The sequence below is a fragment of the Protomyctophum bolini genome, assembly GCF_963924005.1.
Source record: "Protomyctophum bolini genome assembly, chromosome: 11".
NCBI lineage: Eukaryota > Metazoa > Chordata > Actinopteri > Myctophiformes > Myctophidae > Protomyctophum > Protomyctophum bolini.
In genome coordinates, this window is record NC_137872.1 from 36,239,902 (window position 1) to 36,262,675 (window position 22,774).

Genomic DNA, 22,774 nt, shown 5'->3' on the forward strand with positions numbered 1-22,774 from the left:
ATTATTAAAACTGAGTCTTGAGTTGAGATTTAAAAATGTCTACAGAGGGTGCGTGTCTGAGCTCGAATGGTAGTTTATTCCAGGCTGTTGAGCCGTAGAAGCAAAAAGCTGCCTCACCATATTTTTTTTGTGCACATTATTTTAGGCACTTAAAATGAGGGGGCGGTTATAGGGACATATAGGTAGAAGGTAGGCAGTCACGGAGGTGCAAGACCATTTAGGGAAACAAGTAAAATAATTTTAGAGAACTTCCCACTTCATGATCTGATCATGGGAACTTCACAGTTGTGAACTTCCCAGTTTTGTTGGTTGTTAAGCAATCTAAACAAGGCCTGTCAGTTAGTACATGTCAGTTTGTCTTCTTCATTACTGAGGTGTGTGTCCGCCAGGACTTCATTTTTATGAGATCTATTGTACAAGCTATGTCTCAGTAAACAGATATTTCAGGTCAAACAGGTCTAACAGGTCAAATAGAAGGCGCACAGAGTAAAAATGGCTAGCACAGATTTGATCTCCAACTCTGGTAAGTTCTTCTTACTTTTACGATATTTGATTCATGTAGGACTATACACTGAAAATGGTGTTAATTTAACTCAGAGATAAATGAACATTGAGGATTTATAGTGCATCTTAGAAGTTGGCAGTGCAGTTTTGTACTTGCATTGTCTCTAATTACTTACACTGTTCTTTTCTCCCTCTAGTCTATCTCTTCACGGAAAATATATATAGCCTATCTACAAGTTAACAACTCAAAAATAAGTTTTTCTCAATATGTACCTGTACAGTACACAAGATGTAACAATTGTAACAAAAGTACAGCCTTGAACCTTGTGAGCTTGTAGATCTGCTATTGCTTGCAAATAATTCTGCCAGAATATGGATACTATATTAGTGTCTAATGTCTAGTCACTAGACATTAGACACTAATATAGTGTTCAAAATGTATGAAATGATAAGAATTATACACTAGACTCTAGTGTATAATTCTTATCATTTCATACATTTTGTCATCTGAAAGGCACTTGAAATAGTGACGTAGCCTAGATATATAATTATAACCAATTTGGGATGATTTTAAAAGCTACTGTACATATGTTACTTTTTTCATGAATACATTTTTATTTTGACCATGAATACATATTTATTTTGACCAATCTACCAATGATAGAGTATATAAAATACTTTATCTATCACAACTGTGGTGGTTGTATAACTTGTATTTGATGTAATCGTCCTGCCCTTCAATTGAGAAATGTACATCCTGTGGTCTGGTAGTACCTCTACTGGTTGACATGTGGTACTGCCTAAAGTCAAAATCCATAGCAAGCAGGCAGGGTCTATACTTTGATACTTTCCCCATTTAGGCCTGACATCGACATTTAAAAAAAATCTTCTAAATTCTGACAGTTTTCTGAAATACTAATACATATGTGTGGTGTATTATGAATCATTAATAATAACTACATGGTTAGTCATATAACTTTAACTCTGTACTCTGTACTTACATAATTTAACTATTTGCATACAATTGTACCACAGACAGGAGGCTATCTCTGGCTGAGAGAGTCATTCCAAATTGTACTCTTTGACTTCTCAAGATAATTCTTGGAGAGAGCCAGTTTGCCAAAGTGATCTTTGATCTGATATCAGTCTCATTCAGGCATTCAGTTTACACCTGTGTAAACATCTTTTATCACTCAGGATGCTTTCAAAATAGACAGTCAGTGGTTCTCAAACTATTTCATGTCAAGGACCCCAAAAAGATATATGCAATTGGCCGCCGCGGACCCCCATCTGAAAATATACTGTTCCAGGGACCTCCCAGAAGCAAAGATTTGAGTTAAAAACGTTCGCTCTGAAAGAATATATACTGTATCCAAAGATTTGCGCCACATTTTTATGATTTAAAAAATAGCAGATAGCCACAAGCTCGTAACGCATCACTCGATCGGTGCCGCGCTATGAGCTTGTAGATCTGCTATTTTTCAATTGCTAAAGTATAACATAATGCTTAAAACACCAAAGGGGGTTCCCACCCAGAATGGGTTAAGTTGCTTAGTTGTCAAATCTTCAGAACTTGTACAAGTGACCTGGGTTAATTCAAATCTGTGGTAGGGCATGGGAAGTTACAGAATGCAGCGTTTATGAAAATATCATGTGAACATTTTCACATGATAGGAGGAACAGTTAATAATCTAACATTTTTTACATTTAAATGTAAAAATGTTAGATCAATAACTGTTCCTCGTGACACTAAAATACTTTTCACCTTAGACAGTGTGACTGTGAGTGTACATTGTGTTTTTGTGACAGGTCAAATTCACCAGTTGTCCGAGCGGAGGATTGTGTTGATCGGTGGGAGAGAATTAACAGGTAACAGGAGTAACAGGAGTGCAACTGGGAACACCATACTGGGTAAAAATGTGTTCGACACCAACAAAAGAACCACCCAGAGTGTGATGAGACAAGAGGAAGCGCATAACAGACTGCTCACTGTGGTTGATACTCCAGGCTGGTGGTGGCACTACCCAAGAGAAAATACTCCAGTGCTGGATCAGTTAGAAATCAAGCGCAGTGTGTTTCTGTGTCCCCCGGCCCCTCATGCCTTTCTTCTGGTCATTCACATTGGAGCTTGTTTTCTTCCAATCTTCCAAAAATCTTTGGAGGAACACCTGCAACTTTTTCACGAAAGTTTACTTGATCACACAATTGTGCTGTTTAGTACACATTTCCCATGTAGTCCACAAGCACTGCAGGACTATATCGAAGAGTGGTCAGCAATTAAGTGGCTTCTCCAGCGGTGTGGAAATCGATCGCATGTTCTTGATGTCAGCAACAGACGGGGTGGCACCCAAGTCCAAGTGCTGCTTGAGAAAATAGAGGCAATGTTTGCCAAAAATGGATGTTGTTATGACGTTGATCCAGCTGCTGGGGACATTCTAAGGAAGCAGATACAGGCAACGACTGAAAGAGCTACACTGAGGCTTTCTGAAGTCACAAGAGAAAGAACAAGACTCAGAACTCTGATTGAAGGTGAGTTACTGAGGTGGTTTCATTACATCTCTTTTCAGTAGTGCAACTCATTTGGGGGTCGACAGCGTACCTGTAAAACCAATGACCCAATCTTCAAATGCAATTGAATGTATTAGCCTAGTAGCCAAAAAGTGAACCCAATGAGTGTTTTTTTTGTTGCAAAACTAATGCCTGGAATGGATTCAGCATCATGAAAACCCCCTAGTTTGACACATCACATGCTACATAAAGCATGATGACATTTTTAATATTTTGCCTTCTATAGGTTGTAATTGGTATGGTCACATATTATGCCAATTATGAAAATTGCCCAACATATGCAAGTTAGCATCCGGCAGTTTCTTCATGCTGGGGACCCATACTAAACATTTCTAACATAAAACCTTGGTGTACTCAACATGGCCGGGTTCACAATGGGGCTCTATGGGCTGGCTACTAGACTATATCCTAATTTGTTTTTGTATTTTGTCATCCCCAATAGGCAGCAAGAAAGCTCCACCACATTTAAACCTGGTGATGGTTGGCGCACAGTGGTCTGGCAAGAGCTCAGCAGGAAACACGGTTTTGGGGAAAGATGTATTTCCCGTTGCTCATGGTAGAAAAACAGTGCACTGTGAGGCCAAACATGGCACAGCAGCGGGGAGGCACCTCACAGTGGTGGACTCACCTGGCTGGTTGTACAATAACAGCCTAGAAGACACCTGTGCATTGGATAAACAGGAGATTGAGCACAGCATGTATCTATGTCCACCTGGACCCCATGCAGTCCTCTTAGCGGTTGGCCTGGCATCTGCTTTTAACGCACCCTGTCAAAGAGCAGTCGAGGAGCACATGGGATTGTTCAGGGAGGAAGTCTGGGATCTCACCGTTGTACTGTTCACACGAGGTGACATGTTGGGAGTGAAAACCATGGAAGAGCGCATAGAGAGTGAGGAGGGCCTCCAGTGGCTTGTCGGGAAGTGTGGGAACAGATACCACGTTCTGGACAACACAGACCGTGCTAATGAAACGCAGGTGGTAGAACTACTGGAGAAGGTAGAAGAGAACTGGGTAAAAAATGGTGGTTCTCAGTATGCGATTGACCATGGCCGTGCTGCACTGATAGAAGCCAAGAAGCATGTTCAAGAAAGAGGAGCAAAAAATAATAGGCTGAAGGTCCAAAGACAAAAAAGAGTTCTAAGGGAGTTGTTCAGAGGTAATCAAATGGATTAATTTAAATGACTGATCATCCTCACATCAAAGCCATAATCAACATTTTAATTTGTATCTCATTTTCTTCTGCAGGGGAGGAGCATTCACTCACTAACATGAGAGTTGTTCTTGTTGGGAGAGGAGACTCTGGGAAAAGCATGGCAGGAAACAGAATGCTTCAAGGAGAGTACTTTCAGACGAGTTTAATGAAGAAGGTCTGATTGAATAGATCTCTTAATGACTTCTCATGCCTGTATGTTTGTATAGCAGATTGTCTTTAGCCTGCTTAACCATCCCGTCTTGAAAATAATGAAATTAAATGTCTGCCAGAGGGAGTGGTTATTAAACAGGCTAGATTTTCTCAAATGTGATATAATTGTTTTAATGATGATATTCCTATTTCAGGAATTCAAGCACCAGAGAAGAACCATGGTGCCTGAAAAACATCAAAGAAAGCTTGCAGGGTTAGAGGTCACAATTGTTGAATGTCCAGGCTGGACAACAAACACAACGACGGATGAAATACAACTGTTGCGCAGTGTCTCCATGTGTGCACCAGGTCCTCACGCATTTCTCCTGGTTGTTCCCATTTCCAAACCGTTTACAAAGAAAGACAGGGAAGCTATGGTGCAGCACTTGATGCCATTGAAGGAGAAAGTCTGGAGACACTCTACCGTGCTGTTTACCTGGGGGGACTGGCTCGGAGACAGATCCATTGAGGAGCATATCGAGGGTGAAGGAGAGGCTCTCCAGTGGCTTGTAGAAAAGTGTGGGAACAGATATCAAGTTTTTAATTACCTTGGTTGGAACATATTTCAGGAAATAATTGATTTAATGACACAGAACAAGGGTCGCCACTTTTCGGCGGAGAAACGGAGCCAGTATGTCAAGCCATTGCAATCTTGGTTATCACGGACGTCTACTTTGTCGGTGACAGAGGAGGAGTGGACCAACAGGGAAGAGCAGCTCATAGGCCGGATGCTGAAGGCTTTGGCAGCAGAGCCCGGAGAACCACCACAGCCACCTGTGAGGAAGATTGCCAGCTTAGATGGTGCCTTCACCCCAAGCAGTGAGTCCCATGTAACCAAAGCAACCTTGACGTGTACATTTTAAAGCCAAATATATACTGCATAATTCAGTTATAGAGCTGGGTGAGCGACACCACTGTCATGTGATGATCGTTCAAGTCTTCAATTAAAGCCTTTTTACAGTGTCTCATTCCTCTGAAATACATTATTACTTGCGCAAGCAGAGCGTGCAAGTAATGTTATCAGTCAGGTGCTACGATGCATATGTCCGGGGCCAGCATATGTTATGACGTCAGATGCTGGCACGAAGCTGACCGTGCAGGTATGTTTTCCGTCATGCTACGAAGCATATGTCCCATGACGTGATGAAGATATGTACCAATGTCCCTTAGAATGCATATGATATGATGTCATATGCTGGCCCCGGACATACGGAAGCAGACCGTGCAGGTATGTTTTCCGCGGATGTCCCATGACGTGATGAAGATTATGTACCAATGCCAGGGTATAATTGGTTTACGATGGTGACGTAATGATATGTTTCAGTGTCGGGGACATACGCATCAAACCACCTGAGTAACCACATTATACCACTAATCACTCAGAAATTATATATACATACTGTACATATACACATATGACGTGATGAATATATGTACCAATGCCAGGGTATAATTGGTTATCGATGGTGACGTAACGATGACAGGTTTCAGTGTCGGGTGGACTAAATGTAATGCCCCTACTATACATGTACTGTATGTAATCTGACACCACTGCCACAACAGGCATAAGTAATCATTACCATACTTCAAAATACTACTTTTTCTCCTCCAAAAGCAAGGTACGTAGCAGATATCTAAACCTAATAATTAAATACTGCAAACGTTCTTTCACAGAGAGGCTGAGATTTGAACGTTTGTAGCGGTCTACAGTACTTGCACGCTCTGCTTGCGCACTATAGTATACAAGTGTGCAACACTAGTAGGTACTTGCTTGTTGCACTTGTGTGCAGCAAGCAAGTAATAGGCCCTCGACAGAGTGCAGTTCATTCAGTTTAACATGTTTTTCTGTTAATTGTTTTTCTTTTCTTTTTTTTCTTTTTACAGTGAGTGGAGATGCTCCTTCTGAAGTTGAGAGCTTTTCTGGGATTGACAGAGCTGCTTGTGACAAGGTGAAAGAATGGTTGACCCAGAGGGTCGGAGGGAGCTCTGACCTGACCTCTGGCATCTGCAGCATCATCAGTGCTTCTGCCAGTTCTGTCGAGAAGTTTGATCGGATGTCTCTGGTGGACGAGGAGGTCCCGGAAATAAGTAAAAAAGTAGCCAGAGTTTCCATAAGCGGGGTAGAACCGCGGGAACGCAGGAATTCCTGTTGAATTCCTGTTGTTGTAAAGTGGGATTGGACTCTAAAAAGACATTGCTGTGCAAAGTGCACGCAGATGAAGGCCTGAGTAGCCGAAAAACGCGTCCGTTTGTCAGAGACTGCTGCTGTTGTCTCGAAGATAATTCACATTGTGAGTTACGCACTGTTTTTATAGACAAAGTGCATTTTCAACATTCACAATGTCATAATGTTGACGATAGAAGATCCAGGGAAGCTGAAATTCTAAACTCTGTCTATGGTGATCACCACAATTATTAATTTATTCTGTATTTATTCTTTTCAAAACGGTATTACTTTACAGTACCACTTGCACTGAATTCCTGTATCACTTAGGCCTATATTATTATTATTTCACTGTTATTTTTTCTTGTAAATATGTTGGACATTGTTAGCACAATCTGCCGGAGTCTGGCGCACCAACATTTTTATGCTCATGCAATGTATGTGACAAATTAAGTATTGAATTTTAGGTAAACTTTGAGCCAATGTAACGACTTTTGTTTTATGGTGTCTCTGACAGTGAACCTGATGCATGGATAGGGAAATGGCTTCTTCTAGTTATTATCCCTAACTGATCACACAGATGAGCCATTTGAATTAATTGATTACTGCCACGATTACATAATTGTGAAACGTTAAATCATGGTCTTTGACTAAGTTTTGAATAATTGTACAGGCCTTATGTAAATATTGATTATAATAAAGTTCTGCCAGTAGCCTACCTACCAAACGTCGCCTCATAACTAATCGATCAGGTCAGATGACTGAGACAAATACAACATATATTTACTGAACCAACTGTGGTAATAGTTATGGATATTTTAGGCTCAAGTAACGAATAGTTAGTTAGTCCTGAATTTAGGTACATGTAATTGTTACTTTGTAGGCTATATGCCATTGAGCAATCACATCTTTACATAGAGTAGCCTACAGTATATAAAATATCAGCACTCCATAGCTCCCTTCATATTAATTTATACTAGGTTTGTTTGGGTAACTTATCTCGCTTAGGATTTTGTTACAGGGGGAAATGTAAAACTCATCAGTTCACAATCATGATCTATGAAACATAAAAACAACTAAAACCAGAAAATACAAAGATGTGGGCTTTCAACCAAAATATCCTAATCAAACTTTTCTGATACCACTGATGACTTTTCTGATGATACTATAGGGATGCACCGAAAGGGAAATGATTGGCCGAAACCGAATACCAAATGAAGGAAACAGTTGGCCGAAAACCGAATACCGAATATGATTAATATTATTATATTATATATCTTTTTTCCTACCATTGCTGTCATGACCGTACCTTAAAGCTACCTGATTTATGGCAAAATAAATGGTTATGGCAAAACTGGCAATAATAATCACTATTATGGGTCCATAAAACATTTATTCAGCTCTTTTGAATGCATTAATTGCATACACTATTCAGTGATATATTTTCTGCCATATATTCGGGCCGAAACCGAATAGGCCGAAAATGCATTTTTAGCCATTGTCTGCCGAATATTTTCTGCGGGCAAATATTCGGTGCATCACTAGATGATACCAATCTCACACACTGTGTGTTCTCTCGAACATGTCGACCAGCACCCGATAACCACATGTACTGAATGTAACCACATGGCTGGAAACGTTATTGTACCGATCCATTCATTAATGCGATAGATGTTGGATACTCAAAATTACACTATTCATTATCTGAATAAACCAAATCAGATGCCACCATGATGTGATCAACTTGTGGCTCAGGTAAGCATGGTCAAGACTGTCCAGGCTGGCATAGTACTATAGGTGATGAATAGATATATTATTGCATGCCAGTAATTGTTGAAAAAAAGTGTAAAATAGATGGTATAGAACGGAATCAGAATCAGGCATGGAAAAACTTTGGTTGGAATGTGTTAGATTCTATAATCCTTTGTCGTCCGTATTGGTGGGTTTTCATGAAACTTTGTGTGAATCATGGAGCTGTTTAACTTAAGTGAGTCAAACAAATCACCATAGATCATTTAGCTGATTCTGCTATATTCTTTACTCACTGAATAATATTATTCAATGGTAGCCAATTTCTAATGTGGGTTTCCTAAACAAAACAAAACATTGAATTTGAATTTGTCACATTTCCTATGAAACACATTGTTGCGGAAATGAGTGCATGCTAATAATACATTCCTCAATAAATGAGTGGTTTTATAAACCAGTGGTCCAGGGACCACCACACCGGTGGTCCTTGAAGGGATTCCAGGTGGTCCCCATGCAGCTGCTACTGTAAATGATGGAGAGTTGGTGACCAAATGGACCCTTAGATCTTTAATTCTTTGGTTTCATTTTACGCTCAAGCGTTACATTATTGTTAAACATTTGCATTGCATTGACATTTCATATCAACATGTGACCTACTATACTTTCACTGTTAGCCTCATTTTTTTATTTCACAATCAAGCTTATATACTGTAGATGCTGATCCATTAATTGAACTAGAAAAGGCTATTGGTAGAATGATACTGTAGTTATATGGAGAGACAATAAATGAATAAATGGATACACTGATACACAAAGTAAGTAATTGAAACATACAAAAATAGCAGGTTTGCAGGCCTAGAAACTGTCTAGAGTATCTCTCTAAACAAGTTTCACATCATCACTTATAGGCACATTCATTGCCGTTATAGGAATATGTCCAAAATAAAGGTGGAGCCCTGTAAATGTGAAGTTTCAACCTCCACTGAACTCTCATGAATTCCTCTAAATTATGTGTTTTCTTTTTTTCTTCATGGTTTTGACTTAACAAAAAAAAAGTGAATAATTACCGCTCCGTTAATTGAAAGTAGAAAAGGGTCACTGTTACTGTTGGAACGTTACTGTCCGTATGAGTACCGTGTACGTGCAGTGACAAATATCCCCCTCCCCGGGTGATATTTGTCAGGTAGGCCTACTCATACGAGCTGGTGGGGGCCGCACCTGGCTGTCAGCAAGGGTATGTTGGGCCAGAGGAGAAGGACAGTTCTAACAGATACAACCGCAGTGCCAACACACAGACGTGTGTGTGTGTGTGTGGGGGGGGGAGGAATTAATTGACATAAACAACTAAATGGTCTAAAACCTGACTGCAAATTAGGACATACTGTAGGCCTAACAGTAGGCTAAACATCAAATCAAGCGGGACCCCTCGAAAATTATACGCTGCTTCTCAAGGGGCAATCCCTTCGATACAAATCTGACAATAAATCAAATCAAATAAATCCCGTTCCTGAAGCTCTCTCTCTTCTTCCTCACATTAGTTTTCCTGGAGGGTGAAAGCAACCAGTCATTACCATTGACATTTTATTGTTAAGAAAACATGCCATTAAAGTCTTGCTATTATTTAATAATACAATTATTCAATAATGGTGATTGATACAAAAGTGAAAATAGGAAGGAGAGGTCGCACAGCTCGTAGTCACGATTACACAAAAAAATCAACCAACGTTTGGGCAACAAAATGCATGCCTTCTGCAGGGTATGATGTGGACTGATACAATTAGCAGCAGAACAGGATAAGCTTAAATAACTGTGTCGGATGTATTGAATGAAACTTGTATTCTTCTCCTTTTACATCAAGGTTATTGTTTTGTGTTTTAATTTTTATTTAATTTTGACTTTTTGTTTTCAGGGGCAAGATTCAGAAAAATAGCTATATTTGGACATTTTCTCCATACATCTTTAGTTAATTTCATCGTTTTGTAAATACAGTATTCATCTTTACCTTATTTTGTCCTTTTTTGTAAAGCTGTCTTCAGGCTATTATACAGTATAATATACAGTTAAGTAAACGTAAACAGGGTTTGATGAGGTCAGATCAACATTATGGAATGTCAGAACAGGTCAGCTCCATACAGTATATTATGGAGATCTAAGGGTGGCAGCGGGTGCAGTGTCTCGAGTGTACAGGGTTTGATGAGGTCAGATCAACATATGGAATGAATTCTGTATTGGCCATATATGGAGTGTGTCACAAGGCGTGCATGACGGACTGACTGACAGGTTTTCATAGTAAACTGTGATAATAACCGTTATACACAGTCAACAATAAACTTACGTCTGGCATCCTCAACGTCGCTCTTCAGCCTCTCTGCAGACACCTCTATCTTGTCGGCAGCGTCTCTCAGAGTGTCACCCACACCGCTCCCTCCTCCCTTGTCCATTCGTATGACCTCCAACATGATGTCCGTCAGGTCCTTATATGAACTCAGCATCATGAGAATTCCCACAGTACACTGAGGAGTTAGTTAGACAAAGAAATAGTGTCACATGTGTGCTAGGATTTTGAGCATATAAATGTTCACACAGACATTGACATTGCCTCAAAATAAATGTATTTGAAACGATGTCTGTGTTACATGTGAAGTTGTGAACCACCTGATGAGATGAGAAGAGATACATATAGAGATAATATCTAGTAGAACACTAACCCCAACTTTTGTCAAACCATTACTATACCTGGTATATTATTATCTGATGTAATGTATTCCATAAAAATATACAGCAAAAGTACAGCAATACATGGCAATTTGAGGTACTATTCATTAATATTTCAACATGAAATTTAACCAAAAAAAAGAAACAAAACAAAACAAAAATCAGACCTGCCTGAAGTGAGTGGTGCAACAGTGCCCCCTGTTGGTACCCTAAACATATAGGGATGCAGGGACACAGCCAGTGACGGATAAAGCTGGGAATTGGAGTGGCTGCACCCTGTGGTTGCACCACTCAAAAATAGATGATATAATGTATTCCTGATTTGAGAACTTCTCCTTCGGTTCCTGAGACATGTGAGAATTGTCCATTTGGGGGGAAAGAAAAAGACCATTGTGGGTGTATGGGTCTTTTCACTGGAAATCCAGGTGAAGTTCACCCAAAAATATGTCCATAGAAAAACAAAATCACACCCCTGTGAAGTGAGGGCCGGGCGCTAATATATTAAAGTCTAACTCACAGAGAGATGTTGTAATGGTGATGTAAAACAAACGGTGCCAAGACAAACATTAGACGCCATTAACAATAAAGAGACAATATGACGTAATGAGTTACAGTAACATTATGACGTAAGTTTTCCCTTCATTGTCATTGGCGTTTACAAAACAAACATTGAACTAAAGACAAACATTAAACTTGTTTATAGCCATCTAATAAAAGAGTTACGATATACAGAGACAGAGACAAGCTGGAGTTGGAAATACATTGTTTTCAACGAGGGCGGCGCAAATAAGAGCTGTGCAACATGCATGACAACTGTTGACAAAGTATTGTACAGTAACAACTAAAGTCTCTTTAATGTTTATGTTGTACGATTACTACGAAACAATCAAAAATAAAGGGATTTTGTTGCCCTGAGTCCAATGCATTTCTGCTTACTTCCAGTCCAGTTGGTGCATGCTCAATAGAAGTCTATGTAGGAGAGCCGCCATTGGACTGAAGCCCCATGAAGTGAACGCAGTTTCCGTAACTGTCTATATCTAAGGCTCTGGCGCCCCTCAAAAACAGGGATGTGGGCAGGGAAACAACAATCTATGATGTCAATCTATCCTTTGGGAGTTCCAGGGGTCCCCATTCCATGTGACCAATGGGGTAAGGCAAGGCGGCATTTTATCTCCTTTCCTTTTTAATGTTTTTATGGACGATTTATCTGTACAGTTGAATGCCTGTAAAACAGGGTGTATCATTGGTGACTGTTTCATCAACCACCTCATGTTTGCAGATGACTTGGTGGTTCTATGCCCATACAGTGCTGGTCTCCAGCAGTTACTAAAAGTGTGCTCACAGTACGGCCTCGATTTTGATGTGAAGTACAACGCTAAAAAGAGCATAACTCTGATTGTGAGAAGTAAGGAAGACAGTAAGCTGGTATTTCCTGATTTCTACCTGTCTGGAATGGCATTAAAAGAATGCAAAGAGACCAAATATCTGGGTCATTTTATAACAAATGACCTATCTGATGATAGAGATATCTTTAGACAGCGGCGTAAACTGTATGCTCAAGCCAACACACTCATACGCAAGTTTAATTTCTGCTCTGTTCCTGTGAAAATCTCACTTTTTAAAGCTTATTGTACTCCGCTGTACACTGCCCACTTGTGGCGACACTACAAAAAGGGCAGCCTGCAAAAAATGACAGTGGCATATAATGACTGCATGAGACTGCTGCTCAAAGCCCCAAGATGCTGTAGTGCCAGTCAAATGTTTGTAGAAATAAATGTACCCACTTGCCCTGCTGTGCTACGAAACCTGATGTATAGATTTATGTGCAGGTTAACAGACTCTGAGAACAGCATCATTGCATCACTTTCTAACCCTGCTAAGAGCTCTGTCAGACTATCATCTAAGCTGTGGAGCCACTGGCGTTCTAGCCTGTATGTACAGAGATAAGTCCCTGTTTGTTTGTTTATGCTTTGTTTATTTTATTTATAGTTTGTTTACTTTTGTGTTTTTATGTTTTATGTGTTCTGCCCTATGGACCCCCCTGTGAGTGTCTTGAATAAAGTTTGAATTGAATTGAATATGATGTCACTGAGCATCATCAAGCTATGAAAATCATATAAACAACTGTCTGCATGGGTGAAAGTCACCCGGGTTTTCTAGGGTTAAACAAGAAGAATGTGTGGAGATATGCAGTCTAAGTCAGCAGTTCCCAAAGTGGGGTCCGGGGACCCCCAGGGGTCCCTGAGGGAGTTCCAGGGGTCCCCAGCTAAATGGTAGTTTGGAACCAAATGGATTCTTATGGTTCTCTAACTCTGAGTGTACAAATAGAACCAAATTGGCCCTAATAGGTCCATTTGGTTCCATTTGTACACTCTCAAGAGTTAAATTAACATTGCTTTAGAAATTGGGGGTCCCAGAGATAGAAATGCCATTAAATGGAGTTGGAACAACTAAGGTTCGGGAGGTTTGGCCAAGCAGAAGACAACCCACCTGCCTGCCATCTCCACCCTTGCCAACCAAACTCCACCCTTGCCAACCATGCAAACCACTCACCCACCTCCAACTAACCTGGCCACTCCTACCTCGCCCATAACTGTTGGTACTTAAACTCAAGTGTCAAAAATGCCTTGTGCCAGTTTCTTGTAAACACGCACACCCTAACGTTACACTTGAACAAAATCGCGCATTTTCTCAAGTTTAGCATAGCCCAGCATAACCAGCATCTTTCTCAGCATTCAGCATCACCAGCATTATCAGCTCAGAATGGCCTCTCTGCCCAACGTCGGCGCCAGCGAACCCAACGCCGCCGCCGAGCACAGACCCGGTTCCCACCACCGAGCTAGACCCGCTACTCACCAGGACGCCGATCCAGACGCCGTGCCCGACGCTCAACCGGACCAGCAGGGCTCCAGGTCAGCAGCCGAAGCACCTCCTCGTCCCGCCGCGTTCGACTTTAACCGGACTCCCCGGGAGTTTCGCGAGGTTCCACGTCCCTCCCCAGCCGGACAGCAGAACCATCCTGCCGCCTCCCCGCGCAGCTCCAACAACTCCGCACCAACCATCGCGTCGGACTGGACCGTCGTCGGACTACAACGAGCGCTCATCGCCAAAGGCATCCCTTTCAGCAGGTCCGCCAGGAAACTCAGCTTGTTCACTCTGCTCACGACCACCCGCATCGCACAACAATCCAACAGCACCACAACAACAACAACACCAGCCTCGCCAGCCAGCACGGGTCCGTCGCACCGTCGTGACGTCACGCGTCGTCCTCCCGGCCCAGGCAGTGTTGCCAACTCTCCAGTAACGGAAGTAGCTAGTGGCTCCTCGAAAAGTCGCCAAAAGTCGCCAGGGGTGGGATATGCGCGCGCGTAGCGCGCGCCGCCCCTAGCGACTTTTTTGCGTCCCTAGCGACTTTTAGGCGCCCCTTAGTGCACTTAGTTTGTATCATCTCTTCATTTGATAACACATCGTTTAAACTCATTGTAATATTAAAAAAAAACATACCTCAATTTAACTAATGTTTAGAACGCTATTTTGTTCCGATCCATACAGGAATTAGAAGGTTAATACTTTATGCATCCGAGTGTGTATTTTATTTTTTACTAGCAGACTAAACTGAGCTGCCAGTGCTTCCTCCTTTCTTGCTCTGTCGAGCTCGAGGGGCGCGTTCGGAAATACCGCACCGGAGCGCACTCGCCTAGGCAGAGCAAGAAAGGAGGAAGCACTGGTAGACAGTCTGTGCAGTGTGCACATAACCGAGCCGAGGAAGCCACTGAGCCTGCTGTGACCTGTGAGCCAGACCAGACGCGCCGACCACTTTTAGTTTTGCCAATTTCGCGGATTTGAGGCTGAGAAAAAAAAAAAAAAGATTTTATCTCTGGCGCATATCTGGCGCCTGTCAACACGATTTGTCCCCAATTCACCAGGGGAAAAAAGCTAGATTTCTCGCCAGAAGCTTTTCACTAATTCAGTCGCTAGGGGGGTCTGGAAAGAAGCTAAATATGACGACAAATCCGCTAAGTTGGCAACACTGGGCCCAGGAGAAGCTCAGCAGGCGCCCGTTCGGCCGAGAGGTGGCGTTGTAACGCGGCAGGCCGCTCTGCCACGCGGCGGTAAGAGGAAGGCTGCCACAGTGACATTCAGAGGCAGCCTTTTTCCCCAGACGTCCACCCTCCCCCCCTCTGAAAGAGCTCCAGCCACCTCAGCTCTCCCTACCCCCCACACTGCTAGTGTTTTCCAGCCTCCACACATCTCTCCATTACATCATCCACCTGGGTCTTTCCCCCATGCCCAACCTGTTCCTCCCCCCCACTTCCAGCAGGCCACAGCACCCCACCTCTACCCCCCCCACCCCACCTCCTCCCCCTCCCCGTACTATTTCCAAGCTCCACCTCCCCTAGGTTTTCCCCCAGCAGCAACCAGCGCCCCACACAACAACTTGTCTTCTCTTCCCCCCCACCCAGTGTTCCCCAACCGCCCCCCCCCTTCCTTCTCCCTCTTCACAGCCACGCCAGCACCCATCCCGCCATCAGCCATCGCCCTCAACGCCCCCATGGTCCCATCACACCTCCGGTCGCAGATTCTCCAAGGCATGGACATTGACCTCTCATCCCTCATACGCCCCTCTGCTAGCACAGCCCAACACCGGTCAGTAGACCTCGGAGGAGTCTCCATCACCCTCCGTGACCTCACCCCATCCACTTCCTCCGTCCTCACACCCAATAAGTTCGTCCTCGCCTTCTCCATTTTCCGGGATATCATATGCACCTCCTTCCCTTCCCGCCGCCAAGAATTGGATGACCACCTGTACCTGTGCATGGACCTATGCACGCGCTTCGGAGGCAGCCTATTCTACGAGTACCACCGCCAGTTCTCCGCCAGGGCCGCCTCAAGACTCCAACATTTTAATATCACAACCTACTGGGGCTCCCTCGAGCTAGAACTATACTGCAGGATCTTCGCTGGCAAGACATCGGAAGCGTGCAATCTCTGCAGCTGCCCCACCCATCCCACCACTCACTGCACCTTCCGAGCTCCAGAACCCCGCCCCCACGCCACACACCAATCCAGCTACATCCCCCCCCCCCTCCTGAGCGCCACCACCTCCAGCCAGGTTTTCCCCGCCTCCTCCAAAGCGAAAGACAGGCGTGGCCGCCCGCTCGTCTTTGTCGGCAGCAAAATGATCTGCAATAACTTCAACGACGGAGGCTGTGATCTGTCTTCATGCAAACTACTACACATCTGCACCTTCTGTGGCAGCTCCCACTCCCGCCCCAACTGCACTGACCAACAAGCAAAACGCCCATCTCCCCAACACCAACCCCCCATACCTTAACCCTCAACAGCTACATCCTCCGCACCGGCTATTCAGGCCCCCCCACCAATGCCACACGCTAAGCCCAGTTCTACTGTCTTGTTCTTTTTGGGCTTCCCATCTCCAACACCTTCCTCAACCCTTCTAACCACTCACTCACCCGACACGCCCAGCACGCACGGCATCGGGTTCGTAACAACAGCGGTTCAGTCGCCACCCGCTCCTGGTTCCATTCCTACCTCCGCATGGTCCCCACCGATCAGGACACTCCCCGGAACACTCCTTCGGCCACTCCTCCAGAACTGGAGCTGCGTCCACAGCTCCAACAAGGGAGTTCCCGACCACACAACCCAGACCCTCGGCCCGACGGCCTTCCCAGGCTCATCACAGCACGTCTGCTCCAACGCGCCTGACCTCCACGACACCCACCGTTCCAGGGTCTGGTAAATTCCGTTAAGATACTTTTGGGGTTCTACTATACCACTCAGGCTCACGCCTCGACCCCTAAGCCAAAGTATCTGGGTCCGCCCCCTCGAACCTCTGGTCCCACCATGTATTCTAAGCCTTGGCCGTTTATGATGCGCACTCCATGCTGCGCATGCGGCGCATCCATAGACGACCATGCTGCTTCTCCATGTATTCCATGCCCTGGCCGTCCATGCCTCGCGTCCCGTGCTTCGCATGCGACGCGTCCATGGGCGACCACGCTGGCTCCACCATGTATTTAAGCCTTGGCCGTTTATGATGCGCTTCCATGCTGCGCATGCGGCGCATCTATAGACGACCATGCTGCTTCACCATGTATTCCATGCCTGGCCATCCCTCGCGTCCCGTGCTTCGCATGCGACGCGTCCATGGGAGACCATGCAGGCTCCACCATGTATTTTAAGCCTTGGCCGTTTATGATGCGCTTCCATGCTGCGCATGCGGCGCATCTATAGACGACCATGCTGCTTCACCATGTATTCCATGCCTGGCCATCCCTCGCGTCCCGTGCTTCGCATGCGACGCGTCCATGGGAGACCATGCAGGCTCCACCATGTATTTTAAGCCTTGGCCGTTTATGATGCGCTTCCATGCTGCGCATGCGGCGCATCTATAGACGACCATGCTGCTTCACCATGTATTCCATGACATGGCCGTTTATGCTGCGCACTCCATGCTGCGCATGCGGCGCACCATAGACGACCATACCCCGCATGCATACTTCAAGCCTCTGCATTTGTGACCACAAGTACCCTACTCCTTCATTCAATAAACCATCTTAAAGGGTTCCTATGTCTGATGCTTGGTCTTTCCTAGTGAAATGGAGTTGGAACAACTAAGGTTCGGGAGGTTTGGCCAAGCAGAAGACAACCCACCTGCCTGCCATCTCCACCCTTGCCAACCAAACTCCACCCTTGCCAACCATGCAAACCACTCACCCACCTCCAACTAACCTGGCCACTCCTACCTCGCCCATAACTGTTGGTACTTAAACTCAAGTGTCAAAAATGCCTTGTGCCAGTTTCTTGTAACCCACCCTCCCTCCCTTTCTCCTTAATCTGCAGGTTCCAGAGGGGGTTCTACTATACCACTCAGGCTCACGCCTCGACCCCTAAGCCAAAGTATCTGGGTCCGCCCCCTCGAACCTCTGGTCCCACCATGTATTCTAAGCCTTGGCCGTTTATGATGCGCACTCCATGCTGCGCATGCGGCGCATCCATAGACGACCATGCTGCTTCTCCATGTATTCCATGCCCTGGCCGTCCATGCCTCGCGTCCCGTGCTTCGCATGCGACGCGTCCATGGGCGACCACGCTGGCTCCACCATGTATTTAAGCCTTGGCCGTTTATGATGCGCTTCCATGCTGCGCATGCGGCTCATCTATAGACGACCATGCTGCTTCACCATGTATTCCATGCCTGGCCATCCCTCGCGTCCCGTGCTTCGCATGCGACGCGTCCATGGGAGACCATGCAGGCTCCACCATGTATTTTAAGCCTTGGCCGTTTATGATGCGCTTCCATGCTGCGCATGCGGCGCATCTATAGACGACCATGCTGCTTCACCATGTATTCCATGCCTGGCCATCCCTCGCGTCCCGTGCTTCGCATGCGACGCGTCCATGGGAGACCATGCAGGCTCCACCATGTATTTTAAGCCTTGGCCGTTTATGATGCGCTTCCATGCTGCGCATGCGGCGCATCTATAGACGACCATGCTGCTTCACCATGTATTCCATGACATGGCCGTTTATGCTGCGCACTCCATGCTGCGCATGCGGCGCACCATAGACGACCATACCCCGCATGCATACTTCAAGCCTCTGCATTTGTGACCACAAGTACCCTACTCCTTCATTCAATAAACCATCTTAAAGGGTTCCTATGTCTGATGCTTGGTCTTTCCTAGTGAAATGGGGTTCCGTAGACTAATGCATGTCAAACTGGGGGTCCTTGAAATTAAACGGGTTGAGAATCACTAGAACAGTAAAAATCTTCTCTGTCAATTTGGGGGTCCTTGACATGAAATAGTTTGGGGAAGCACTGTTCTAAGTATAAGCATATCTAATACATACATTTTACTGGCTTGTGTTGTGATCTGATTATATATTGAGTGAGTTGTGTTTTTTTTAAATAATTTATTAACTTACTCCAAAGCAACCTCCAATTAGCCGTTGCAACGCTGTGGAACCTGCTGCTGCTCCTGGACCATAAAACAACTTGTATATCGTCGAGACGAGTGTCTTCCCGTTGTATAGCAAGCTCAGAATGTTCCCATAGTTGTTTCCTTGACGTGCTTTTAGAGCTTTCGTTATGCAGGCCACTGCATCCTCTTCACTGTGTGGTGTAGAGCCGCGTCCCCCTCCTTGTTGATACAGGCTCTGCAGCTCTCTCCTGATTGCCTCTTCATCATTCCGGCTCTTCTTAACCAACCTCTCTGCTTCGCTCAAAGACTGCGATGCAAGCATTGATTCAATGAGTTCAGCTGTCAGCGTAGTCACTGCACCGAGTGCTCCAACTCCAGCTGCCAAAGGCACCAAAGGTGCTGCTGCTCCAGCGGAGGCTACAGTAACCACACCTGCTGCGAACGTAAGAACTCCACCTAAGATACCCAATACGGCCCCAGTCTTCTTCTGTTGTAGAGCTATCCGATGGGCTGAATCCATTTCCCTGGCTAGCTTTCTCAGTTGAGCTGCACAAGCTCTCTGATCATCTAGCCACGAAGAAACCTTCCTCAACAGATTATCCATGATGTTGGAATATGTTTTCTCCTCACTGGAAAATATGTAAAAAAATATATATACATTATTAGTGTGGTCCATCACGCCTCGTGACATCACGCCTACAATCCCCGTTATCCCAAGTCCCGATTTAGGTCCCAGTAGCTACCCTCGAGGGAAAGACCATGCAGGGCCACACAATCCGTTGGGACCACTCCGGATCTACTCTGCCGGGGCTGGGAGGCACAATTCTGGCAAGTGGAGGGACTATATAGGCTCTGTGGGTTGACTCCAGTCCGGGCCCCTCCTACTCACCAGGTCCAGTCCTGCTCTCACCAGGAGTAGGCTACAGCCAGGACCTGTGCGTTGCACCAGACTCCCAGCACCAGACACTATACCTGGGCTGGTTGTCACATAGTCTATTCCTATGAGTCACTATAAATAGAATACCTCAGAACGAAAGTACGTGTCATGGATGCACCGGGGACGAATCCTCAGTTATGTATAGATTTCATCACCTCATTACCATTTAACCTAATTGAGGACCACTTCACTTACCTTGGGCTTAAAATACCTAGAAATCCCCCAAAAAATAATTTAATTTTGGAGAAAAGATTGAAAAGCAATATTGAAAATTGGAGGATCCTACCATTATCCATGATGGGCCGTATCAATGCTATTAAGATGGTGGCTTTACCGAGATTGTTTCAAAAGCTGCCAATTTTTCTCACTTGAATAAATGGACTCTATTATCTTACCATTTGTATGGGGATAAAAAGCTATAGTCGCATATCAAAACCTACCCGTGTTCAGACACTATTACTGGGCATGTATTATGCCAGGGCCCTGACCTACTGGCAATGGGGACTCTCAGAAAATATTAAATGGCTTGATATAGAACTAACAGCATCAACTGCTGGCCTGCTCGCTTTGCCTAAAAAATGGCAACTAAAAAATACGGGGAAGCAGCTTTTGGCTTCTACGGGCCGACGGCATGGAACAAACTCCCACTGTATACTTCGACAGGCAGCCTCTGTAGACATTTTTAAAGCACAGCTCAAGACCCACTTCTACACCCTTGCTTTTAATTGATCTTTTATTTTTTGTTATTCATGTCCTCACTGTATTGCATTACTGCTTGTTTTTTAATGTTTATGCCATGCTTTTATTTTCTTTTTTTTCTCCATTGCTCTGTAAAGCACTTTGAGCTGCATTTCATGTCATGAAAGGTGCTATACAAATAAAGTTTTATTATTATTATTATTATTATTATTTTAACTACATATTCCCTTTCTGCAATATGCCATTTTCATATATTTTTATGTGTTCTTGCTTACTGTAATTCACTCTGGATTAAGAGTGTCTGCTAAATGCCTAAAACAGCAAATTGTAATTGTAAATTGTTATAGTAATAACGAGAACTGCACTCTGTCAAGTGCATACTTGCTTGTTGCGCAAGCAGAGCGCGCAAGTAGCCTACTTTCGACCGCTACAAACTGTCAAATCTCAGTAATGACTACTTGTGCCTGATACGGCAGTGGTGCCAGATTACATACATATATACATAGGAGCATTACCTTTAATCCTCCCAACACTAAAACATATCGTCATTACGTCACCATCGAAAACCAATTACACTCTGGCATTGGGTCCTTTAATCCACATCTTCTGGGACGGTGCATACCGTACGCATCAAAATTGAAAAGGAATTCATTGTTGGATTTCTTTTTGAGCGGTGATAACCACAGGCCTTCCAAAGTATGGTTTTGTGTGTATGTCTGTCCACGACTCCACCCCCAGATTGTACTGTAGATTGCAGATGGATTGTGGCATCAGACATCCAGTCTGATGATGTCAGACATCATCATCATCATGATAAAAGACACCGCTCACATCACACTTTTTAGTTTTACGGCCTGGCTTCTGCAGGAGACTTATAAAAGGATAATTTAATTGATTTATATCTGTCATCCGTGTGTCCGTGTGGGACATACGCTCTTGCAAACAGCTGGACCGATCAGGCGGAGGCGCATTTCTTGAGCACATTGTCCAAGAACACATAAGTAGTGGCTGTTGATTGTTTTCACCTGTTTTTGGTATTTAACTAAAATGTTACCATTTTATGCCACTACAATTATTGAAAACTTCAATAGTTACTTTGTAGATTTTTATTATTATTGCAAAACACACATTTTGGCCATTTGAAAGATCACAATGTGTCGCGATGCAACGTATGTGAGCTTGTAGATCTGCTATTTTCAAAATATTTTTATACAGTACATTTTATACATTTGAAAACTTGTGGAATGGTACATTCTGCATAATGAGTAGACCTACCTTCCACTTTTGGTACTTTTAAGTAAATTTTTATGCCGATACTAATTCTAGACCTTTACTTGCTTACTTACATTACTTGCATTTAATACTTAAAAGAAATGTGAATACTTCTTCCACCACTGATTTTGAATGTTACCTGCTCTCTGACATGACATCCCAGCAAATCACTTCAATATTTTATTAGATTAGATTGATTGGCTGACAGTCAGACAGATTTAAACTGCTGGGTCACAATGTCCGCAAGTATTACAGTTTACCCGGACATCTGGTAAAAAATAACGGCCATGTATTCTTAGTAATGACAAGCAGGTGCATGTTGAATTGAAATCTCTGAACATAATTAAGGAGTACCGTAATATAAAATCAAACAGCATCATCTTGCACAAATAGATTAATTAGCTATACATCACAATTTTGCACATGTTGTGTGCGTAACAATTTCTCTACCTATGCTGTAAATAACAAACATAATTCATGTTGGTGATTATATAAAAGGTATTATCATATTCATTTATAATTGTTAAGTTCACTCTGTAGGCTATGGGCATAATAGCATGATGATGTCATTACAAAACATGGGCTACAATGCATGGAAGTAATGTGAAGGTCAAAAATTAACTTAATTAAGCATTCACCGTCTCTGTGTTATAGAGATTTGTCTTACCTGATGAATGTGTTCTCACTGAGTTACCCGGTTCTGTGAAAGTTCATTGTGTGCTGTATATGTATTTATAGCATCAATAAACGAAACTAAAAGTAACTTAGTAACTTCTAACTCTTCCCAAGTTTTGTGTGTGTGTGTGTGTGTGTGTGTG

General features: G+C 43.8%; 2 protein-coding genes across 2 annotated transcripts; one reads left to right on the plus strand and one right to left on the minus strand.

The window, feature by feature from the left end:
• Positions 1 to 227: 227 nt before the first annotated feature.
• On the plus strand, positions 228 to 7,350 carry LOC308324232 (uncharacterized protein). Its single transcript, XM_080776228.1, has 7 exons — positions 228 to 338; positions 390 to 523; positions 2,314 to 3,033; positions 3,515 to 4,228; positions 4,318 to 4,439; positions 4,630 to 5,293; positions 6,359 to 7,350. Exons 2-7 carry the CDS (start codon positions 493 to 495, stop codon positions 6,625 to 6,627), a joined length of 2,520 nt encoding a protein of 839 aa, XP_080632354.1. The 5' UTR covers positions 228 to 338; positions 390 to 492; the 3' UTR covers positions 6,628 to 7,350.
• Positions 7,351 to 8,632: 1,282 nt separating this feature from the next.
• LOC308323281 (uncharacterized protein) lies at positions 8,633 to 22,774 on the minus strand. Its single transcript, XM_080775003.1, has 5 exons — positions 22,624 to 22,774; positions 19,053 to 19,677; positions 10,723 to 10,900; positions 9,782 to 9,930; positions 8,633 to 9,731 (listed from the first exon to the last, which is right to left on the minus strand). The coding sequence occupies exons 2-4, from the start codon at positions 19,650 to 19,652 to the stop codon at positions 9,917 to 9,919; spliced, it is 792 nt and encodes a 263-aa protein (XP_080631129.1). The 5' UTR covers positions 19,653 to 19,677; positions 22,624 to 22,774; the 3' UTR covers positions 8,633 to 9,731; positions 9,782 to 9,916.

Bases quoted from the DNA above. Each gene is read 5' to 3' on its own strand.
- LOC308324232 (XM_080776228.1), top strand. From the start codon at position 493: ATGGCTAGCACAGATTTGATCTCCAACTCTG. The intron at 3,034-3,514 runs GTGAGTTACTGA...CATCCCCAATAG, and splicing joins ACTCAGAACTCTGATTGAAG to GCAGCAAGAAAGCTCCACCA. The intron at 5,294-6,358 runs GTGAGTCCCATG...TTCTTTTTACAG, and splicing joins TGGTGCCTTCACCCCAAGCA to TGAGTGGAGATGCTCCTTCT.
- LOC308323281 (XM_080775003.1), bottom strand. From the start codon at position 19,652: ATGGATAATCTGTTGAGGAAGGTTTCTTCGTGGCTAGATGATCAGAGA. The intron at 10,901-19,052 runs GTAAGTTAATAA...CTAACTCCTCAG, and splicing joins TAATTGGAGGTTGCTTTGGA to TGTACTGTGGGAATTCTCAT.